The sequence below is a fragment of the Saimiri boliviensis genome, chromosome 10 (assembly GCF_048565385.1).
Source record: "Saimiri boliviensis isolate mSaiBol1 chromosome 10, mSaiBol1.pri, whole genome shotgun sequence".
NCBI lineage: Eukaryota > Metazoa > Chordata > Mammalia > Primates > Cebidae > Saimiri > Saimiri boliviensis.
Genome location: NC_133458.1, coordinates 8982532 through 9002403, shown reverse-complemented (window position 1 = coordinate 9002403; position 19872 = coordinate 8982532). Strand labels below are relative to the sequence as shown.

Here is a 19872-nt window from a genome sequence, read left to right as displayed (position 1 = left end):
TTCCCACTTCTGTACCCTTAATCCTCCTATATTGGATCACTCCCATCAACATTTCAAACAGGCTTTAGCAATCCCCATCTCAGGCAAACAAGAATTCCCCCAACTGCCCCATATTTCCAATCCCCCACAACTAAACTTCTTGAAATGACTGTCAGCACGTGCCATCTCTACTTCTTTGCCTCCCATCCGCTCCTCACCCACTGACTATCAGGCTACCACCTCCACTAATCTACCAGTGTTTGTCTTCCTAGGGTCACTAATGATTTTCAGCTTGCAATCCAATGGACACTTTTCAGTCTTCTTGCTCCTAAACTCCACCACAGAATACAACACTATTGGGCATACTCTCTCCTTCTGGAAGCATTCTTCTCTAGAAATACCCAACAAGGCACTATCCTAATTTTCCTGCTACCTTTCTGGCCACTCTTTCTGTTTCCTTTGATTCCTCTGGCTCCTCCTTCTTTTTCCAAATCCTGCGACTGGTTTTCAATCCTGGCTGCATATGAAAATCACCTCGGAAGATAAAAAATACTAACACAGCCGGGCGCGGTGGCTCAAGCCTGTAATCCCAGCACTTTGGGAGGCCGAGGCGGGTGGATCACGAGGTCAAGGGATCGAGACCATCCTGGTTAACATGGTGAAACCCCGTCTCTACTGAAAATACAAAAAATTAGCTGGGCATGGTGGTGCGTGCCTGTAATCCCAGCTACTCGGGAGGCTGAGGCAGGAGAATTGCCTGAACCCAGGAGGCGGAGGTGAGCCGAGATCGCGCCATTGCACTCCAGCCTGGGTAACAAGAGCGAAACTCCGTCTCAAAAAAAAAAAAAAAAAAAAAAAAATACTAACACTTGGGCCCAATGATGAACAACATATTCCAAATCCCCGAAACTGCCCCCGAAGCTAGGGCTTTGCAGGGCATGGCCCATGTTCTCTCCTTCTCTACAGACTAAGCAACCTAATCTGTCTCTGCTGCTGACACCCAACTGTCCAAATGTGCCAAGGCCAGATGTCTCTACCTCAGACCTCCGTTCTCAACTCCAGACTCCTTTAATCAGCTGCTTTCTCAACACCTTCTCTTTGATGTCTCACAGGGATCTCAAACCTAATGTGTTCAAAATGGAATTCTCGGTGTTTCTCCAAATCTGAACCTCACATTGCCCTCCCTCTACTCTTACTTAAGCCAGAAGCCTGGGCGCCATCCTTAGCACCTCCCTGTCCCTCCCATTCAACTCCCACCAATCCCTAAGTCATTCCTAGCCCATGGCCAAAATATATCTTGCCAACAGCCGCTTCTCTCTCAGGGCGATGCCAAGGTCTCCCACCTGGAAAACAAGAACCTCCAAGTGGTCTCTTAGCTCCCAGACCTTCCTCACTCCAGTTAGTTTTCTGCGGAGCAGCCAGAACCCCACTCGGTCTTCAGGTTTCCACTAGAAATTCCACGTCCTCAAAGAGGCCTTTCTGATCTCCCAAACTCAAGGGCACCTTTTCTGTCATGTGTCCCGCAGTCCTGGATGCTCTTCGTCCCAGCTCTGTCACCGCTGGTGCCTGTGCTTTCACCTGTGTGAGGTGTTTTGGTTGTTAACGTCTCTCCACGGGAGTTAATCCTGAGGGCAACAGCCTCAGGGTTAATGTAGTTCTTGACATAGTACCTGCTACCTAAGAGATCTGATGAACTAAATAAACATACGAGTGAAACTTATGGTTTCAAAACTCTCCCTAAATGTGATTTTAGTGTGTAACAGTCTATCATACTGTGATTTGTATTTATACATCTTAATCTTTATATTTTGGTTTCTTTTTAACGTTATATTTTGGTTTCTTTTTAATGTTAGACTCTCAGGAAGTAAATTTTTAGGTCAAATGTATGAACATTTAAAATATTTAAAATATATTTAAAAATAAGCCAGGTGTGGTGGCTCACGCCTGTAATCCCAACACTTTGGGAGGCTGAGGTGGGTGGATTACTTGAGGTTAGGAGTTCGAGACTAGCCTGGCCAACATGGTGAAACGTTGTCTCTACTAAAAACACAAAAATAAGTTGGGTGTGGTGGTGCATGCCCATAATCCCAGTTACTCAGGAGGTTGAGGCAAGATAATCATTTGAACTGGGAGGTGGAAGTTGCAGTGAGCTGAGATCATGCCACTGCACTCCAGCCTGAGCAACAAAGTAAGAATCCATCTCAAAAACAAAACAAAAGAAAACAAAATATATACATGAGTGAGCTGGGATCATGTCATATATATGTATATGTATATGTATACACAAACACACACATATAATTAAAAAATAAAAATTTCATATATATTTTAAGACTAGAAAGCCTCAAATTGCTGTCTTGAGAGACTGAAATGATGAGCTCTCTGAGTGGCAATGTCTGAGCACACAGATTTCAGCCATGCCTTCTGGCTCGCTTTACTCTTTGCTAATTTGCTAGGTGAAGATGGTGCCTGGCTTCTCCAGGGCCATGAATGAATGCGAGCCTCTTTTCTAATTTGCTAGGTGCAGTAATTTGCTAATTACTCTTTGCTAATTTGCTAAGTGAAGATGGTGCCTGGCTTCTCCAGAGCCATAAATGAATGGGAGCCTCTTTTCTGAGTATGTGGAGGGTTGACATCTGAATCATCTTTGGATCTCTGGCTGATTTTCCTCAACCAAGTTCACCCTGCCATGTGCCACAATGTCACCAACCTCTCATCCTCATCGACTTTTAAATTCCTCTTTTCTGTCTTCCAGAATGAACTCAGGGTTAGCCCCTCCCCTCGAGTTAAAGTTTAGGCAATTGTGTAGAAAGCAGTGCTGCTGGATTTCTCTGGGACATGCCAGCACTTGTATTTTCACAGGCTCTGCCTCTCCCAGAAGTCACCTTCTCACTCAGTACATGGGGCTGACATTACTTCATGTTCCTAGAATATCTGTTTGGAGCCAGTTGATAGGTCCCCAAATCAATGACATTAATTCGCAACAAGACTTGGCTGTTGGCTCCGAACAGAGTTCTCCAGGTGGATCATCGTCTTTCAGCAGACATGATCGCCAGTGACACTCAGCTATGTTCACACACCACACCTGCCACAAAGTTCAAGGATTAGCTTCCGATGATGACCATCGAGGTAAGTGATGCAAGTCCAAGGGCAGTTCCAAAGAAGGGGCTTCAAAGAGCAACCACACACCACGAGAGCACCTGCAGTATGGTTGTGTGGGCCACTGACCCAGCCGCTGTGAATGGGGCGACCTTCCCTCCGGGCACACTGATAGCAGCTGGCGTTTACTGAGCCATTGCTACGTGCCAATCACGTGCCAGGCCCTACGGTTAAATATTAGTGCCAGTTCTATTTTACAGATGAGGAAACTGAGACTCTAAAACGATCAAGCAACTGAAATCCCACCACCAGTAAACAGAAAAACTGTCCTCAGATATAGGCCTTCTCACACCAGAATCTGCACGTGAACCACATGGCCTCTGGTCGGCCTCACTGGGTGCCTATCAGCAGAGTCCACCTACACGCTGTCCTGCTGGAGTTGTGCATATAGCCTGTTCCCAGTAAAGTCCATGTCTGCCCCTTATCCCTCCACTCACCACCTGCAGGACTCGGGGTGTGGCCCTCCTCTCAAAAGCTCCAGGAATTTCAAGCACTAGTGACTGCTTGACAAGTGATTGCCTTTTTTTGAGTTTCTTGCTTTATTTCCTACAGCGAGTGAGGTGACACTTGGTCATGTCAAAAAATTCCTGAGACAGTGAACCCAACGGATTCCCACTAATCAACAAGTTCGGCCGCTGGTGATCACGGTGCTCCAAAGCAGGTCCTAGCACCTGCAGGCCTCCTTCCTGCTGACAGCTCCTGGCAGGGCCTACCTTGGATTGTGCTGCTGCATGCTGGGGCTTCCTCAGTACTGAATGATCTAGAATGCAGAGCTGCGGACCACCCTCAGCCACTCACCAGCACTGGGATCTGTCGGCGTCTCGCCCTCCTCAGAGTCTTCTTGCTCCTGCATGGTGGGCCGTTCCCCGCGCTCCATCTGTGACATGAGGTCTGGTTTGGAAATTGCATAGTCTGGGCAGAAGAAAGAAAAAAAATGCTCTGGGATGAGGTTGCACTGGATGCTGTTAAGGTATCATCTGTGGGCGTGTGATTCCAGGAGCAGCTCCTCCACTGGGGGCCAGTAATGGAAAACCGCCAAGCTTCCTCCCCTTTTCCTGAGAGCCCACTGTGGGTGTGAGTGTGCGTGTGTGGCGCGGGGGTGTAGGGGGATCATGTTGTTCAGAGGTGGTCAAAACCTGCCCAGGTTTCATGACAAAGGCAGAAGGTATTTTGAAATTTTGTAAAGTAAAATAGTAATTCTGGCTGTGCGCAGTGGCTCATACCTGTAATTCCAGCATACTGGGAGGCCAAGGCGGGTGGATCACCTGAGGTCAGGAGTTCATGGCCAACATGGTGAAACCCCCATCTCTACTAAAAATATAAAATTAGCCAGGCGTGGTGGTAGATGCCTGTAATCCCAGCTACTTGGGAGGCTGAGGCAGGAGAATCTCTTGAACTTGGGAGGTGGAGGTTGCAGTGAGCCAAGATCACACCGCTGCACTCCAGCCTGGGCAGTAAGAGTGAAACTCCATCTCAAAAAAAGAAAAACAAAAAACTAATCCTGATTAAAATCTAAAAGCCATAAAATAAAATACTGATAGATTTTCTTATATAAAATTAGTTCACAGTTCTTTGAAAATAAAGCAAAAAGATTAAGAAACTTGGAGGAAGCCGGGCGCGGTGGCTCATGCCTATAATCCCAGCACTTTGGGAGGCCAAGGCGGGTGGATCACACGGTCAAGAGATCAAGACCATCCTGGTCAACATGGTGAAACACTCTCTCTACTAAAAATACAAAAATCAGCTGGGTGTGGTGGTGCATGCCTGTAGTCCCAGCTACTCGGGAGGCAGGAGAATTGCTTGAACCCAGGAGGCAGAGATTGCGGTGAGCCGAGATCATGCCATTGCACTGCAGCCTGGGTAATAAGAGCAAAACTCAATCTCAAAAAAAAAAAAAAAAAGAAAAGAAAAAAGAAACTTGGAGGAAATACACACACACACACACACACACATATGTATGTCATATGGCAAAGGGTTACTATCCCTAGTTATACATAAAGAACTTTTATAACTAGTAAAATTGCAAAGCTATAAATAGGTAATTCATAGAAGAAATATGAATGGTCAATAAATATATAAAAAGATGCACAAGTTCACTAATCATCAAAGAATACATATTTAGATAAATTAAGTATCATTTTTCACCTGTAAAAAATGCTAATATTTAAAAGAGAAGAACATCAGCTCAGGCCAGGGTATGAAATGGCATTTCCACACACCCTTGCAGAAATATCAACTGGCTTAGCCTGCTGGAGAGCACCAGGCAGTAGCCATAAAACTGTAAACGCGCATCCTGTTTACTTGGCAATCGCAATTCTTAGTATCTGTCCTACTGAAACACACAGAAGTGTACAAATACACAGATGTTTATCACAACACTTTTAACAGTGAGAAAAACGGAATCAACCTACTGTTCAGCAACAGCAGAAAGGTCAAAAGCCCTAAAGGTTCATCTGGAACACTGCGCCGTCTTTCCAAGGAGGCCTATGTGGAACACTCTCTACATCCCCACATTAGGTAAAATCAGCGAACGGACCCCTCTGTGCAAAGCCAAACTGCATGTGCATCAGTGAATGTAACATGCTTATATCTGCACATGTAAAAAAAGATGAGAGAAAACATGGACCAAAGGGTTCATGGTGGTTACCTCTGGGGAGTGGGGCTGGTGAATGGGTGGTAGTTGCTCTTAATCATAGAAATCATTTAAAGTGTTGAATTTTCACAATTAAAAAAAGAAGAATTTTTTTTTTTGGAGATGGAGTCTCGCTCTGTCACCCAGGCTGGAGTGCAGTGGCATGGTCTCGGCTCACTGCCACCTCTGCCTCCCAGGTTCAAGCAATCCTCCTGTCTCAGCCTCCCGAGCAGCTGGGATTACAGGCGTCCACCACCATGAACAGCTAATTTTTTGTATTTTAGTAGAGATGGGGTTTCACCATTTTGCCCAGGCTGGTCTCAAACTCCTGACCTCGTGATCTGCCTGCCTTGGCCTCCCAAAATGCTGGGATTACAGGCATGAGCCACCCCGCCCAGTCAAAAAATTAAAAGCAAGAGAATATATCCCACGGGAAGGTATGTATAAAATTATCACTTCTGGCTGAAATCAAAGTTTCTATGTGACAACACATTTAAATATTTAAGATAATGTTTTTTGTATATACCCAAGGAGTTCTCCGTATCACAGAAACAGATATATAAAAGTAAAGTACATTTCGCCAGGTTTTCATCCTTAAATAGTCTTAATGAAAATCATAAGAATCCACAGACTCTGAGGTAAGATAGATCTCCATGAAACAAGCATTTAACCTCCCTGATCACAGCCTCGGTGTTCAGGCACCTGAATCATCAAGCAGGAGTGTGAACACCTGTGTTGCCACCCCAACAGCTTGGCTGTGGGGGTCCAAGGAAGTGATTCTCGTACAGCACTTCAAATGTGGCTGGTACACAGTAGGCACTCAGCACACTTTTCTTTCATTCTTTTTTCCTTCTTTAATTATAGTTTGCTGGACAAATTAATTTATTTAAAAAGGAGTCTGTGGGGTAAACTATGATGACAGTGAGAGACCATCGATACCTAGATCTTTCTCCTCCTTCTTGCCCCAGCAGCTTCTCCGAGTGGCGTCTCAATTTACAGACCGTTCTGGCCTGGGCTGCACTGATGTGTGTGGGTATATGAGGGTGTTGGTTTTAATTTGTTGTGCTCTCTAAAATTCTGTTTTTCTTGCTTACAACTGTTGGCTCTGCTGGGGTTCAGAACTCCCTAAGGTTATGAATGCACCTCGAGCTTGCATCTAGGCAGCCCCCCATGGGTGAAGCCTTCTCCTTACCCATGGAAACCAGGGACTCGTAGTTGCCTCTCATCACATTCTTGTAGAGCTCCTTCTGCCACTCAGACAGGTTTCCCCACTCCTGCTCCGAGAAGTGGACAGCGACATCATCAAACGTGACAGGAACCTGAAACCACACAACAGACTCGGCTTGGACCTGCTGGAAGCAGTCAGAGGCCCCTGGCTGGCCAGTCCCAAGTCCCAAACCCCTGGCTCTGGGTCTCACCTAGGACTTCTCTAGAAGTCTGGCCACTGTCCTGGCCCCAGAGAGTGAGGGGCCTGTCTTGTCTGATGCTTTTCTTCCCCTTCAGGACATAATTCTTAAAGCTCTAAAGTATGGTCTGTGGGCCAGCACCAATGGTGCTACCAGGAAACTTGTTAGAAATTCGGACTCTCAGACCTCACCTTAGACCTACTAAATCAGCTGCTGCATTCAGTAACATCCCCAGGAGATCCACGTGCACAGTAAACTTTGAGGTGTGCTGGCCTAGAGAACTGAGTCCGTTTTCTCTCTACATATGGCCGTGAAAGAGGGCAGCAGCACTGAAGAAGACAAAGCAAGCCAGTCCACACCGAAGCTCTTTCGGAACCTTCTCGAAAATAATATACAAACCTAACTTCTCTAGCTTTTTAAAGGAAATCTCTTGAAATCAGTTTTCCTGGCACTAACATGGCTTATACGTGAACTAATAAAAATGTGGAGCAGGACAGATCCTTGTGATGTTTAACCCAAGCTCCTTCCTCTGCTGCGATTGTGAAGCTAACGCACCCTCAGTGACTGACGGTAAAGCCTCTACATGGCTCTCACCGGCCTTTGCTTTGACTTCTTATCCTCTCACATGAGGGACAGCTCTGCTGAACACCCTTCTAAACTGACAACCCCGATGCCAGGGGCATTTCTATACTAGCCCATACTCTCATCAACAGGAGAAATAATTTGATTTTGGCACATCCTGGCAACTGAGATCACTATATTTTTTTCCTTTCTCAACCACCCCTTTCTTTCATATTACACCACATTCCTAAACCACACTCCAATTTGGACCCCTTCCTCGGGAAGCCCCAACTGGGATGTGCTTACCTTGGGAACTTCGCCATTGCTGCCAGGGGGCAGCCGCAGGATCCAGAAATTTCTGTTTTTCAGCAGGTTCTCCATGTTCTCCAGCCGCCTCTGCAGCAGCCCGTACTCCTGCAGCAGGGTCCCCAGCACGACCCACTTGCTCTCCAGATGGTTCGCGAACTCCACGGCTGTCTTCTCGCAGTCGGCTATCTTCTTTTCATTTGTCCCGGTCCTGCCTTCCAGGGTCAGTAGCCTCATAGCCTGGGCCTCCAGTTTCCTTTCCACTGCCTGGACGGCAGCCCACACGGCCAAGCGGGTGATCTCCGCCGTGGGGAGCGGCTGTTCCTTCTGGACTGCAGAAGAGATCTGGAAGGGGGTGTCCTTTTGGGAAACTGGGCTCTGGAGCAGGGGGTCCATGTCGGTCTCAGGAACTTTTGGGGAAAGAGTCAAAGAGTCTTTCTCAGGAGCTTCAGGGGAGTGAACAGGGGCTTCTTGGTGGTGGGGAGAGTGGGAGAGAAGGGAGATTTCTTGTTCAGCAGCAGCTGGGAGTGGATACTGGGTCCCTTCCTGGGAAGCCAGGGGGCCCTGGAGAGGAGTCTCTTGCTCAGAAGCGGCAGAACACAGGAGTGAGGGTCCCTTCTGGAGTACATGAGGCATCCGGCCAGAAGTCTCTTGCTTGGGAGCACTGGAAGTTTGGGGCAGGGAGCCTTGTCGGGGAATGGTGGGAGACAAAGAAGGAATTTCTTTGGGAGGAAGAACGCGGGATTGGAGCAGAGTTTCTCGGGGGAGTCCAGCGGGGGCCTGACGTAAGGTTTCTTCTTGCGGAACACTGGGGAACGACAGAGGTGATGAGCGTTGGTTCTCCATGTCCAGCTGCTGAACCTGTGTTCAGGGAAGGAAGGAAAAGAGTTCAGGCCACCATCTCCAGCTAGCAAAAGAAATCCCAAAGACAAGCATACACATAAAAAGTGCTTCCATTTGGGTAGCAATGACATGTACCCCTCAAATGTGACTCTTTTCTGGAGACCATAGCACCAATTTAGATATCAATTATGACACTATTATGAACAGCCAATAAAAGATGATTATGCCACCTTTTGTTTCTTACAGGGCCATCTCCCTTTACACAACATACGTGGCACAGGTACCTTATGAGCAGCGGTGTGGTAGAGGGGAAAGGGTGCTGGACTCCTGTGAGAACACTTGGATTTTGGCCCTGTCTACACCTACTGCCGCCTCTGTCACTCTTGATCGGTCATTTGACCTCGCTGTTCTTAGTGTCCTGTGTCGTCATCCATAAAACGAGGACAACAATATCTGACACACACACTCCCTCACTGAGTTGTTGAAGCAGTGCACATAAGAAGAAACGAAAGAGCAGAATTTTGTAAAAGCCAAGCACCTACTATCCCACATCTCCCAGTGGGGATGGGGGTAGGGGCTCACCAGGCGGGGCCAGTACTGTTAACATTCTTGACTCAAAGGTGGACTTGGCATCCAGCCCCCACCACTTCTACCAGCATTAGGCCTGTGTGGTGCCCTGGGCTCCTTTCTTTGCTCGGTCCAAGAGTAAGGACACAACATTATCTGAAGTTTCCCAGACTCTTAGTCTTTGATACCAGTTGCACTACAGACTCATCTCAATGAGTCAGTATGATATAGGTTTGACCTGGAACCACCTTTCATGTGCCCAGCCCCTGCTGTAGAGGCTGAATGGGTTTCTGGGCATTCTGGCCTGGCTTCTGCTATAAGCAGAAAAAGAGATCGAGGCAGGTAATTCAGCCACTCCTAGGAGTGGGCAGCGGTTCGCTGCAGTAGGTATGCTCAGGTGGTCTGGGTTCCACCCTGGGGTTTCCGAGGTGGGGAATGAGGAAGCAGTAAGGCCTGGAAGGACAGGAAGCAGAGCAGAAGTCAGCTGGACTGGTGACTTGTAGCCAGATTTGGGAGGACCAGACCACCATAAAGACTTGGAGTCCTTCTGGGATTTCAATGACCCACGCTCTCCTTGTCCCCCAGCTTGCCATACTCACATGGAGAGAATTCTTGAATCACTGGGGAGGTGAAGCCACAATCTTCTGTGAGTGCCTAGTTCTGTACTTACCTACCTAGATCATCAATATCTTTATTGGAACCGAACACAATTTCTCCTGTAACAATTTTTGTCCACTCCCTCATCCTCTTCCTCCAGAATCTGCTCAGTTACTGTGCTCTATATCCAAGTGGTCTTTAATTAAAATTTCAATTTTCTTCATTTGAAAATTAGCATATCCCCAGTGTTCAGTCTGGCATATAGTATGTGTTCAATAAATGCCTGCTGAAGAGTAAATTGTTGAGTTACAAAAGAATTATTAGGATAAATCATAAAGTTCCTTTAGTCACCTATCAGAGACGTATCTAAAGCTATTCCATATCTTCCTCAGCTTTTTTTCTTTTATTGGTTCATTCATAGGTGACAACTATGATAGCATCGCACTTTTAAGCCAAGGATTGAAGATTCAAGACTCTATTCACACAAGGTCTTTGAGGTAGCATTGTTTAATAGCCTCTGCCACTAACCAGATATGAGCACTAATCAGCTGGGAATGGCTAACAATTATCCAGCATTTATTATGTGCCATGAGCTGTGTTAAGCATTTTAAAGGATTATCTCATTTAATCCTCACAAAATCTATGAAACAGGTACTAGAGTTACTATCCATACTTAGTACAGGAAGACAATGGGGGCAGGAGAGGCTGAGCAAGCCGCCCCAGGTCCCACAGTGGTCTGGTTCCACAGCCTGCAGGTGACCTTGAGGCCTTCACTGTCCACTGAAGCAGCTGGCCAGGCAGGTGCGTGTTCTGAATCGTTTTACCTCAAAAATCCAGAGGCCTGGATATTATTAATACACAAAGGCCTGTGGGAGGTTCGACAGGGTTGGGAGGGGTAGGGAGGAAGGCTTTGCTTTTAAAGATATTATCATTTGAGTTGGGGTCAGGGACCTCTTTGAAAACCTAATGAAAGTTTTGGGTTCTTGTCCTCAAAACAGACACAAGGGGACAAGCAAACGTCTCCCAAGAACTCACAGACCCCTAAACCTGCAAGCTCATCAAAAGCTAAGCCAACTCTCAATTCTTCGCGAGGGGGAAGGCAGGGCAGGGGACCCTCTGGGCTAGGCACCTGGCTCTCAGGAGAAGTGGCTTCCTAACGCAACACAATAGGCACATTCCAGCCCTTGCCTCAGAGGGAGATTAGGGTATCTGCCTAGCACTAGAAAGAAGGGAAAAAAATCCCTGGGGGGCAAGTCAGTCTCTCTGAGCAATGCAGGGGTTTAACTGAAACAATGGAAAAAAAAAAAAAAAAACCACAACAACAACAAAAACCAAAACCCTCCAGTAGAGCAAACAGAGCCAGCAGACCAAGGCATCTTTACCAGCTAGACAAATCAGAGCTCAAAGGAAAATACTATTTCTTTCCTATCATTCGACTGTCTCTGTCCATTTCCAGATTTGGAGGACTGTAGAGGGGCCACAGGAGCGTTTTCCCTCCCTCGCCCTCCAAATAAAAGCTCTTTGCTATTATTCCATCCATCCAGGTAAACCTGTGGCTTATCTTACCCTAAGCAGAAAGAAATGGCCGAAGAGAGAGAGGAACTGTAAATATATCTAAACGTAATAAGTTCAAATTCTCAAAAGGCTGGTAGGGGGTTAGAGGGAGAATTCTTCTAAACCATATTCATAGGATTTAACCGTCCCTCCCTCCCCCGAGGATCAGGAGTGGACTGAGTCTCCAGGATTCATGCCACATTAGCAGAAGCATCCATAACCACAGTATCTGACTTATTAAGAAAGTCGTGCCATTTTTTTTTTTTAATGACCCAGTGTGGTTCACCCAGCAGTATATGCCATTCAAGGGCCCCGAAGGCCTGAGCCCAGAGAAAGGCATGAAAAAATCTTCATTTGATTTTATTTTCTCAGGAGGTTTTTTGTTTTTGTTTTTTTTTTTTTTTTTTTTTTAATTAAAGAATTGGAGAGCTTTTTAGAAAGCCATACATCCTGCCTCCTTCCTGTGTACACAATAGGAAACTGAGGCTCAAAGGCACTGACTCCCATGCAGTAATCCTCTCACTAGCATGGCCAGGATGTCTCAAAGAGCAGGACTTCGCGGGGCTCTGAGGGCTGATTTTTCAGAGTGGCTCCCCGAAGAGGAGCATCAGCCTCCAATCCCCGAGAAGCTCACTCCCCAGACACCATCTGTCAGGACACCCAAAGTTTGGCCCGCGGCCTTCCAAACGCAGAGGCCGGAGGCCAGGGCTGGAGCCCAGAGGGTCACCTGCTCCCATCTCGGAGACGCCCGACTGGGCGCTGCCCGGCCGCCCCCGCCGCCCCCGACGGGCCGCGTCTGCCGCCCAGCCAGCCCAGGCCCCTCACCCAGGGGTGGCCGCCGCCAGAGCCAACCCCTCCCCGTCCAGGGCCGCGGCCCGCTGGACAGGCCTTTCTGGGGCAGCCGCACGGAGCCACGGATGCCTCGCTACGTGACCTTGGGGCCGGCAGGGTGGATCGCCGCCAGGTGTCTGTGCCTCAGTGACTCCGCTCTGCGAAATGGGAGAGCCGCGTCAGCGCCGTGCCCGGGCCGGGGAAGGCTCCGCGGGGCCGAGCTCTGCGGAAAACGTGCCGGCTGCTACCCCGACGGACGCAGCGCGGGTCCCGCAGGGAGCGAGCGCGCCTCCGGGCGCCCCACCTCGGGGCCGCGTGTGTGCCGGGCCGGGCGTCCGCGCAGCCTCTCACGGACGGCGGCGGGGCCCGCAGCCAACCCCCCCCCCCACCGCCCCGGTCCAGGCGCGCGAACACCTTCAGGGCGCCCCCACCCTCCGCGCCAACGTCGCAGCGTTTCTGTCCCTTACCGAGATCCCAGGCCGGGCCGCCGAGCCCGGGACACGCAGGCCGTCCCCGGGGCCCCGAGGCCGCGCGTCCGTGCGCGCGCGGGCCGCCCTCACCGGAGCCGGGGCCGCCTCGGCCATGGCCCTGCGCTGTCCGGCCCGCGCCCCCGGAGTCGCCGCCGCCGCCGCTGCGCGCGGCCCCACGCAGGCCCGGCCGCCCGGCGCTCTCCGCAGGCGGCGCGGGCCCGGCCCTGTCTCCCCCGCCGGGGCTCGCGCGCGGCCGTCGGGCCCCGGCCTGCTCGGGGCGCGCGGGGGGAGCGGGCGCGGGGCCGCGGAGCCCGGGCGGCGGCGTCGGAGCGGGGCGCGCGGCTGTGCGGGCGGCCCGGCCGGCTGCGTCCCGGCCGCGAGCTGGGCCCCGGCCCTCAACGGCGGCCCCCGGCCCGCGCGCCGCCCCTCTGCGGCCGCGGCTGGGACCCCGGCTCCGGCCCCGGCCCGGGCTGCGAGCTGCGCTGCCGTCCCGGCGCCTCTTCAGCAGGGGAGCTGCACAGCAGCTGCCATGTTGCTACAAACTGCATCCTGGGAGGCATGTCCCTCTCAGGCCGTTTAAAGAGAAACACTCCGAGGCTCGTCGGAGGCTGCCGGAACCCAGACAGCTCCATCTACAGCCGGTAGGAGCGAACAGTGTCGAGCGAGCCGCCCGGTGGCGACGGACACGCCCTGAGCCCGGGCCAGCCCGTCGTGGAGCCCGGGCCGAACCGCCGGGGCCTGCCACCCTCCGGGACCCTCCGGCCTCTCACCTGGGGTCTTCGCCTGCCCGGGCACCCTCGGGCGAGGCCGGGAGGCGCGCGGGCGGAGGCGAAGTCGGAGCGCGCAGCCCAGGCGACGTGCTGGGGTCTGGAGGCGGCTTGATTGGCTCCGACAGCCTTCCTCCCGCCGATCCCCTGCGCCTCTCACACCCAGAACCCGGGGTCGTTCCCTTTCAAAACCTGCGCTCACAAAGGGATCTAAGAAACCCGTCACACCAGAGAAAGCCCGGAGTTCATGTGACCAGCTCAGTGCAGCCCGGGTTCCAGGGACGCGGGCTGTGCTTCCAAGGGGAGCCAGGGGGTTGGGTGCTTTTGTGAAATGCCCGAGTGTTGTTTTCGACATGAAAGGACAGAATTCCTGGAATCAGACCCTGCTGGGGCTGGAAGGGGCCAGACCGGTCATTTAGGAGGAAACTGAGGCCGAGTGGGCAGCGACTTGTTTACCCTCAGTCACAGTATGAATGAATGCTCTTTGTAACCAGGAGAAGTCCCAAAAGAAATGCGGGAGCTTAGAGTTGAGGACTCCCCTTCCTGGGCAGGTCCACTTAAACATGTATTAACTGGATACCTACGAGGTGGCGGGAACTGGGGATCAACTGGAAAGGAAAAAAAAGAAGAAATTAGAGGCAGGCGTCCTGGTTGCTAGCGATGAAGCCCAACTGGAACTAACTTAAGGGGGGAGGGGAGCAGAGGACATTGTGATCACCTAATGGAACCCCAAGGAGTGGAGCTGGTCTTGGGAGGCAACAGGACTCAGTATGCTGGCAGCTCCAATCTCTCTTTAAAAATGGAAAGTTATGGATAGAGGTAAGGCCAGAGCTATGCATCCTGTCCCCTCCCTTCCCGGAGGCTAGAGTTCTCACCCAGGTCTTTATTTTCTACCCTACCCTGCTTGCATTCGTAAACAATGCACACTACGGGTTTTGGCATTTTTACATTTTATGCAAATGATGTTATCCAGTCCCGAGCCTGTTGCCACTTGCTTTTTTCTATGGGCCATTACGTTTTTGAGATGCAGACATGTTTAAACAAGAATATCTAGTTCATTCATTTTACCCACAATGTAGTATTTCGCTGAATACATAAACTCCTGTTTAACGTTCCATTCCTCCTAGAGGAATGAGAACAAACCTGCTGCCAGTGACATCTGCATGCGTGTCTCATTGTGCACTGCTAAAGTGCGTCTCTAGAGACGCCTAGACATGGGACACTGGATGGCAAGAGCACCTTCATCTTTCCCTGGCTTCCTGAACTGCTCACCAAAGGGCTGGTGCCCACTTACCCACCATCGTGTAATTTTCTCTTTCCCCATCCTGGCTCATACTTACAGATAATGGACTCCGAACATTTGCTGACATGATGAGTGTCAAATGGCAGCTCATTATTTTAATTTGTATTTGTATTTCCCTGATTAATGAAGTTGGGCATCTTTTGATGTTTACTAGACATTTGGTTTCTTTCTCTATGAATTTCCTCTTCATATCCTTTGCCAATGTTTTTGTTGTGAGGTCTTTTTCTTATTGGCTTATATTTCATTAAAAATCTATTCTGGATCCTAATCATATCACCATTTAATGTAATTACTAATACGATTGCATTTAAATCTACCATCTTACTAGTTATTTTCTATGTGCTCCAGGTGTTCAGTGATATCTCTCTCTCTCTCTCTCTCTCTCTCTCTCTCTGTGTGTGTGTGTGTGTGTGTGTGTGTGTGTGTGTGTTTTGCTAGCTTTGGGGTTGAGGTTTTTTGTTAAATTCCATTTTTGTATTAGTATTCTGTTTTTTAGTAATTTCTATTTTCCACCATTTTCTTACTACACATCATTTTAAATGGTTGTCCTCAGTTTCACAATACACATCTTTAACTTTTTAACAGTCAACAGAAATTATACCACTTCATGGTGCGATAACCTTACAACAGGTTATCCTTACCATCTTTTATACTGTTGTTAGCATACATTTTATGTTTATGTATGTTATAATCTCCACAATACCTTGTTAGATGTGCAGATGGCAAATAACTTCTCCCAGCCTGTCTTTTAACATGTTTCATGGTAAGTGTTGCACAAACATTAAAAAAATTTTAAAGTATTATTTATATGCAATGTAATGCGCAGATTTCAAATTTATGGTTTGTCTGGCTTTGACAAATCCAAAGACTTATGTACTGCATACTTCCCATTAAGATGTAAAACATTTCAGCCAGTCACGGTGGCTCACACCTGTAATCCTAGTACTTTGGGAGGCTGAGGCAGGTGGGTCACCTGAGGTTAGAAGTTTGAGACCAGACTGGTCAACATGATGAAACCCTACCTTACTAAAAATACAAAAATTAGCAGGGCATGGTGGTGTGTGCCTATAGTACCAGCTACTTGGGAGGCTGAGGCAGGAGAATCACTTGATTCCAGGAGGTGGAGGTTGCAGTGAGCTGAGATCGCACCACTGCACCCTGGCCTGGGCAACAGCGCAAAAACTCTACACATATAATTTCATTACTGAAGAAAGTTTCCTCATGTTCTTTTCCAGTCTCTGAGTTCTGATGAATCCATGCATCTGTGTTCTGCCATGGTAGATTACTTTTGCCTCTTCATATAAATGGAATCATACATAACGCACTCTTCTGTATGTAGGTTCCTTTAGTCAGCATACTCTTTGAGATTCAGTCATACTGTTACATTTTCTGTAGTTCAGTCCTTCGTGTTTCTTGGTAGTACATATTTCATTTCTTAAAATGACATACTTATGTGAATTTATTCCTATAATTGTGTTTACTCTTGGTTTATTTCCCCCCACAAGATTACCAACTGTATATTTGCACATTGATAGTAAATATTGTGTCACCAGCTGCAAAATTTTGTTATGAATTTATCACAAAAGGAATTGTTTCAAAAACAGTATTAAATCGATAGCAAAACATGTTTTGCATTTTCTTCAGTAAATGGTTCTTCTTTTTAAAAAACATTTTGTGTATTATTTTATTTCTTTCTAATTACTGGGTTGTGGTTTTAAAGAGTAGCCTGAATAAAATAGGTTATTTGGAATTTGTTGTAATTTGCTTTGCAACCTATTTTTGTAAATAATCCATGTATACTTGAAAAGAACAAAATCTCTAACTGTTTGGATAAGACTAGTTGAATATGCTTTTCAAATTTTCCATACCCCTACTAATTTTTGTTTATTTATTATAGAGAGGTGTGTGGAAATCTCCCATTGTGATTTTTCCCTTTTTTGTTGTACTTCTGTCATTTTTTGATTTATGTATTTTGAGGCCATGTCATTAAGAACATTGAACCTTATGTCTTTTTCATAATATTGTGATCTTATTTATCCTAGTAATGCTTTTGCATTAAAGCCTGTTTTGTCCAGTAATATTAATGCTCCAGCTTTTTTGGGGTTAATGTTTGCTGATATGTCTTTTTCTGTCCAGTGAGTTACTTTCAACTATTTTGTGTCCTTGTGTTTTAGGTATATGGCTTGCAAGCATGATGTGACAGGATGTCAAGCATCATTTTGCCTGTGCCTGGGGATTGGGGCTAAGGCTCAGAACTAAGGACAAAAGATGTAAGGGACCCCACGTTTTAACTTCATGTGGCCCAAAGGAGTTGAGACAGTCACTTACAGAGCTGACCAGGAGGTACCACTCAGGATTGGCCCACAACTTGACACCCCTCCCCAAATACACAGAAAAAGAAGACTTCAGGAGCGGGAGATTCTTGTCTGTTCCTTCCCTTTTCCACCACATGAAAGAGTCTTGGTCTCCTTTTGTGGGGCCCCAGGACTTGACTCATGATACTTTTCAGTCTCCATCTTCCACCATAGGGAAGAAGAGGAGGCCTTTGGTATATGTCTCCTGAAGCGTGTGGATGTACTGAATCATGGAAATAGTATTTTATGTTGATTTCTGAAGAAGTAACTCATCGGAGTAGGGCTTAAAGCATCATAGGGGACAGGTGGGGCTACTCCCACTCTATCCCAGTTTCTCTTAACCTGATGGTGTGATGAGACCTCATCAGCTTCCTTGCCCTCCTGGGACAGAGCACAGAGATGAGTGGGAGAGGCAGGGATTCTGCGCTGCTGTGAGCCACAGGCCACAGGATAAGATGCCTGCCCCTGAGAAAGAGTTAGGGGAAATAGTTTCCAGATCCCTCTCTTGGGAGTGGTTCTCAGTGTCAGAGGGAGTGAGGGTGAAACTGAGCATGACCCCACTTACCTGGACGTGGCCATACCAGCAGATGCCTGCAGTCACAGGTGGAACCAAGCTGAATGAAGGTTCTCCATCAACAGATGTAAGCACATTCTCCTCTACCTCTTTTTTGACCTCATAAAGCCAAAAGTGAAGCTGTGTGAAGGCCTAGACTGACGTCTGTGTGAAGGAAGCATGATGGGGTTTGAAGAGCGGACCACATGTTCTCTTCACCCCAAGCTGTTAGTGCTCCAGGTAGATCTAGCCTGAACTGGAGTTGAGGGGACCTGAGTTCCGTGTTGAGTTTTACTCGAAGTTCAAATGTGCCTCACACTAAGACTGAAATGAGACTTTTCCTATAGCAGAAAGTGATGAAATATAGTATTAGAATTTCGACAAGATGTGATATGGCACCAAATAGCTGGAAGTCAAGGAAGGGTTGATGTAGCACAATTACAGGGTAGTCATTGGAAAAAGGAAAACTATTTTATGGTTATGCTCTGATGAATTAATACTCCTAATAAAACAAAAGCATAGAGCTGGACTTTTCTTTTATAATTTGACAACTTATTTTTAAACTAGAAAATTTTATTTTGTTTACATTTGTAGTGAATACAGATATATTTGGATTTTTTTCCATCATTTTATTTTGTGACCTTTTCATCACTTCTTTCTCCCTTTCCTTACTTTCTATTAGATTTTTAAATTTAATTTAATATATATATATTTTTTTATAGAGATGAAGTTTCACCACATTGGCCAGACTGGTCTTGAACTCCTGACCTCAGGTGATCCACCTGCCTTGGCCTCCCAAAGTGCTGGGATTACAGGCATGAGCCACCGCGCCCGGCCACTTTCTGTTAGATTAATGAAACTCTCTTCATTAAAATCTTCTCCCTCTGCTAGGCACCATTCTACTTCTATTCATCTAGCAGTTTTAATGAACATTTTAAACGTGGATGTTTGAGTCACAAAGTCTATATGTAATTGATATGTCTGCATTTTTCATGAAATCACAAGGACCATATAATCTTTTATTTTAATCACTCCATTCACCTACATGTGATTGTTTTCTAGTAGTTTTGTTCCCTTTTTTTGTATCCCTCAAATTTGTGTTGTTTTATAAAGTCAATTCATGTTAAGATTTACCCACATTTACTGATTCTTTTTTCTCACCATTGTTTCTTCTTATATCCTTCTCTGACTGAATTTACCTACTGGGTTCAAGTTTTTTCCTCCCAAAAGATAATCCTTAATAGGTTTTTTTTTTTTTTTCCAGTGAGGGAATATGAATGGAATATCTCAGTTTTTATTTTCTGAAAACATCTTTATTTGGTTTTGCTGTTGTATGATAGTTGATCAGGGTATAAAATCTTCATTGACAGTTATTTTCCCTTATCACTTTATAGAGGTTAATCCATTGTCTTCTGACTTTCATTTTTTACAATAGAATATTCAATTGTCAATCTAATTAGTTTTCTTTGGAAGCCAATCTGTTTTTTTCCTCTGGTTGTTGTCAGGATTTCCTCTCTGTTTTTGGTGTTTGATAGTTTTATCACAATATTTTTACATGTGACTTCACCTTTTGTTGATGAAAATAGTCAAACTATAAAATATTTGAAGAGATTACTTTCTAAGCCAAATATGAGTGACCAAGAAAAAAAAAAAAAAAAGAGTGACCAGGGGCCCATGACACAGCCCCAGGGAATTCAAAGTGGCTGGGCTACAGCTTGGTTTTTTATATAGGGAGACACAAGAAATCAAGCAATACATGTGAGATATACATTGGTTTGGTCTGGAAAGGCAGGAACACTGGAAGCAGGGCCTTCCAGGACATAGGTGGATTCAAAGATTTTTTGATTGGCAATTGGCTGAAAGAGTTCTTATTTAAAGACCTGGAATCAATAAGAAGGAATGTCTGGGTTAAGATAAGGGGTTGTGGAGACCAAGGTTTTGTCATGCAGATGAAACCTCCAGGTAGCAGGCTTCAGAGCTCTTATCAGAC

At 47.1% G+C, this 19872-nt stretch overlaps 2 protein-coding genes across 5 annotated transcripts in view; one reads left to right on the top strand and one right to left on the bottom strand.

The window, feature by feature from the left end:
* The window catches only part of ZNF777 (zinc finger protein 777), a 29204-nt gene extending 15460 nt beyond the window's left edge, over positions 1 to 13744 (bottom strand). For 2 of the 4 annotated variants that reach the window (XM_074378939.1, XM_039472891.2), the window contains exons 1-4: positions 12903 to 13089; positions 8044 to 8904; positions 6963 to 7089; positions 3937 to 4050 (exon numbers count right to left, since the gene is read on the bottom strand). In XM_074378939.1, the coding sequence (XP_074235040.1) occupies positions 3937 to 4050; positions 6963 to 7089; positions 8044 to 8904; positions 12903 to 13019 (1219 nt within the window). In that variant the 5' untranslated portion in view covers positions 13020 to 13089. Of the gene's footprint in view, positions 1 to 3936; positions 4051 to 6962; positions 7090 to 8043; positions 8905 to 12902; positions 13090 to 13675 lie in introns of those variants that run through there. The other 2 variants (XM_074378941.1, XM_074378940.1) reach the window with 2 other exon arrangements.
* LOC141579979 (uncharacterized) lies at positions 13018 to 18425 on the top strand. The gene is made up of 3 exons (XM_074378815.1): positions 13018 to 13030; positions 13113 to 14491; positions 17150 to 18425. The coding sequence occupies exons 1-2, from the start codon at positions 13018 to 13020 to the stop codon at positions 14000 to 14002; spliced, it is 903 nt and encodes a 300-aa protein (XP_074234916.1). The 3' UTR covers positions 14003 to 14491; positions 17150 to 18425.
* The last annotated feature ends 1447 nt before the right edge of the window (positions 18426 to 19872 follow it).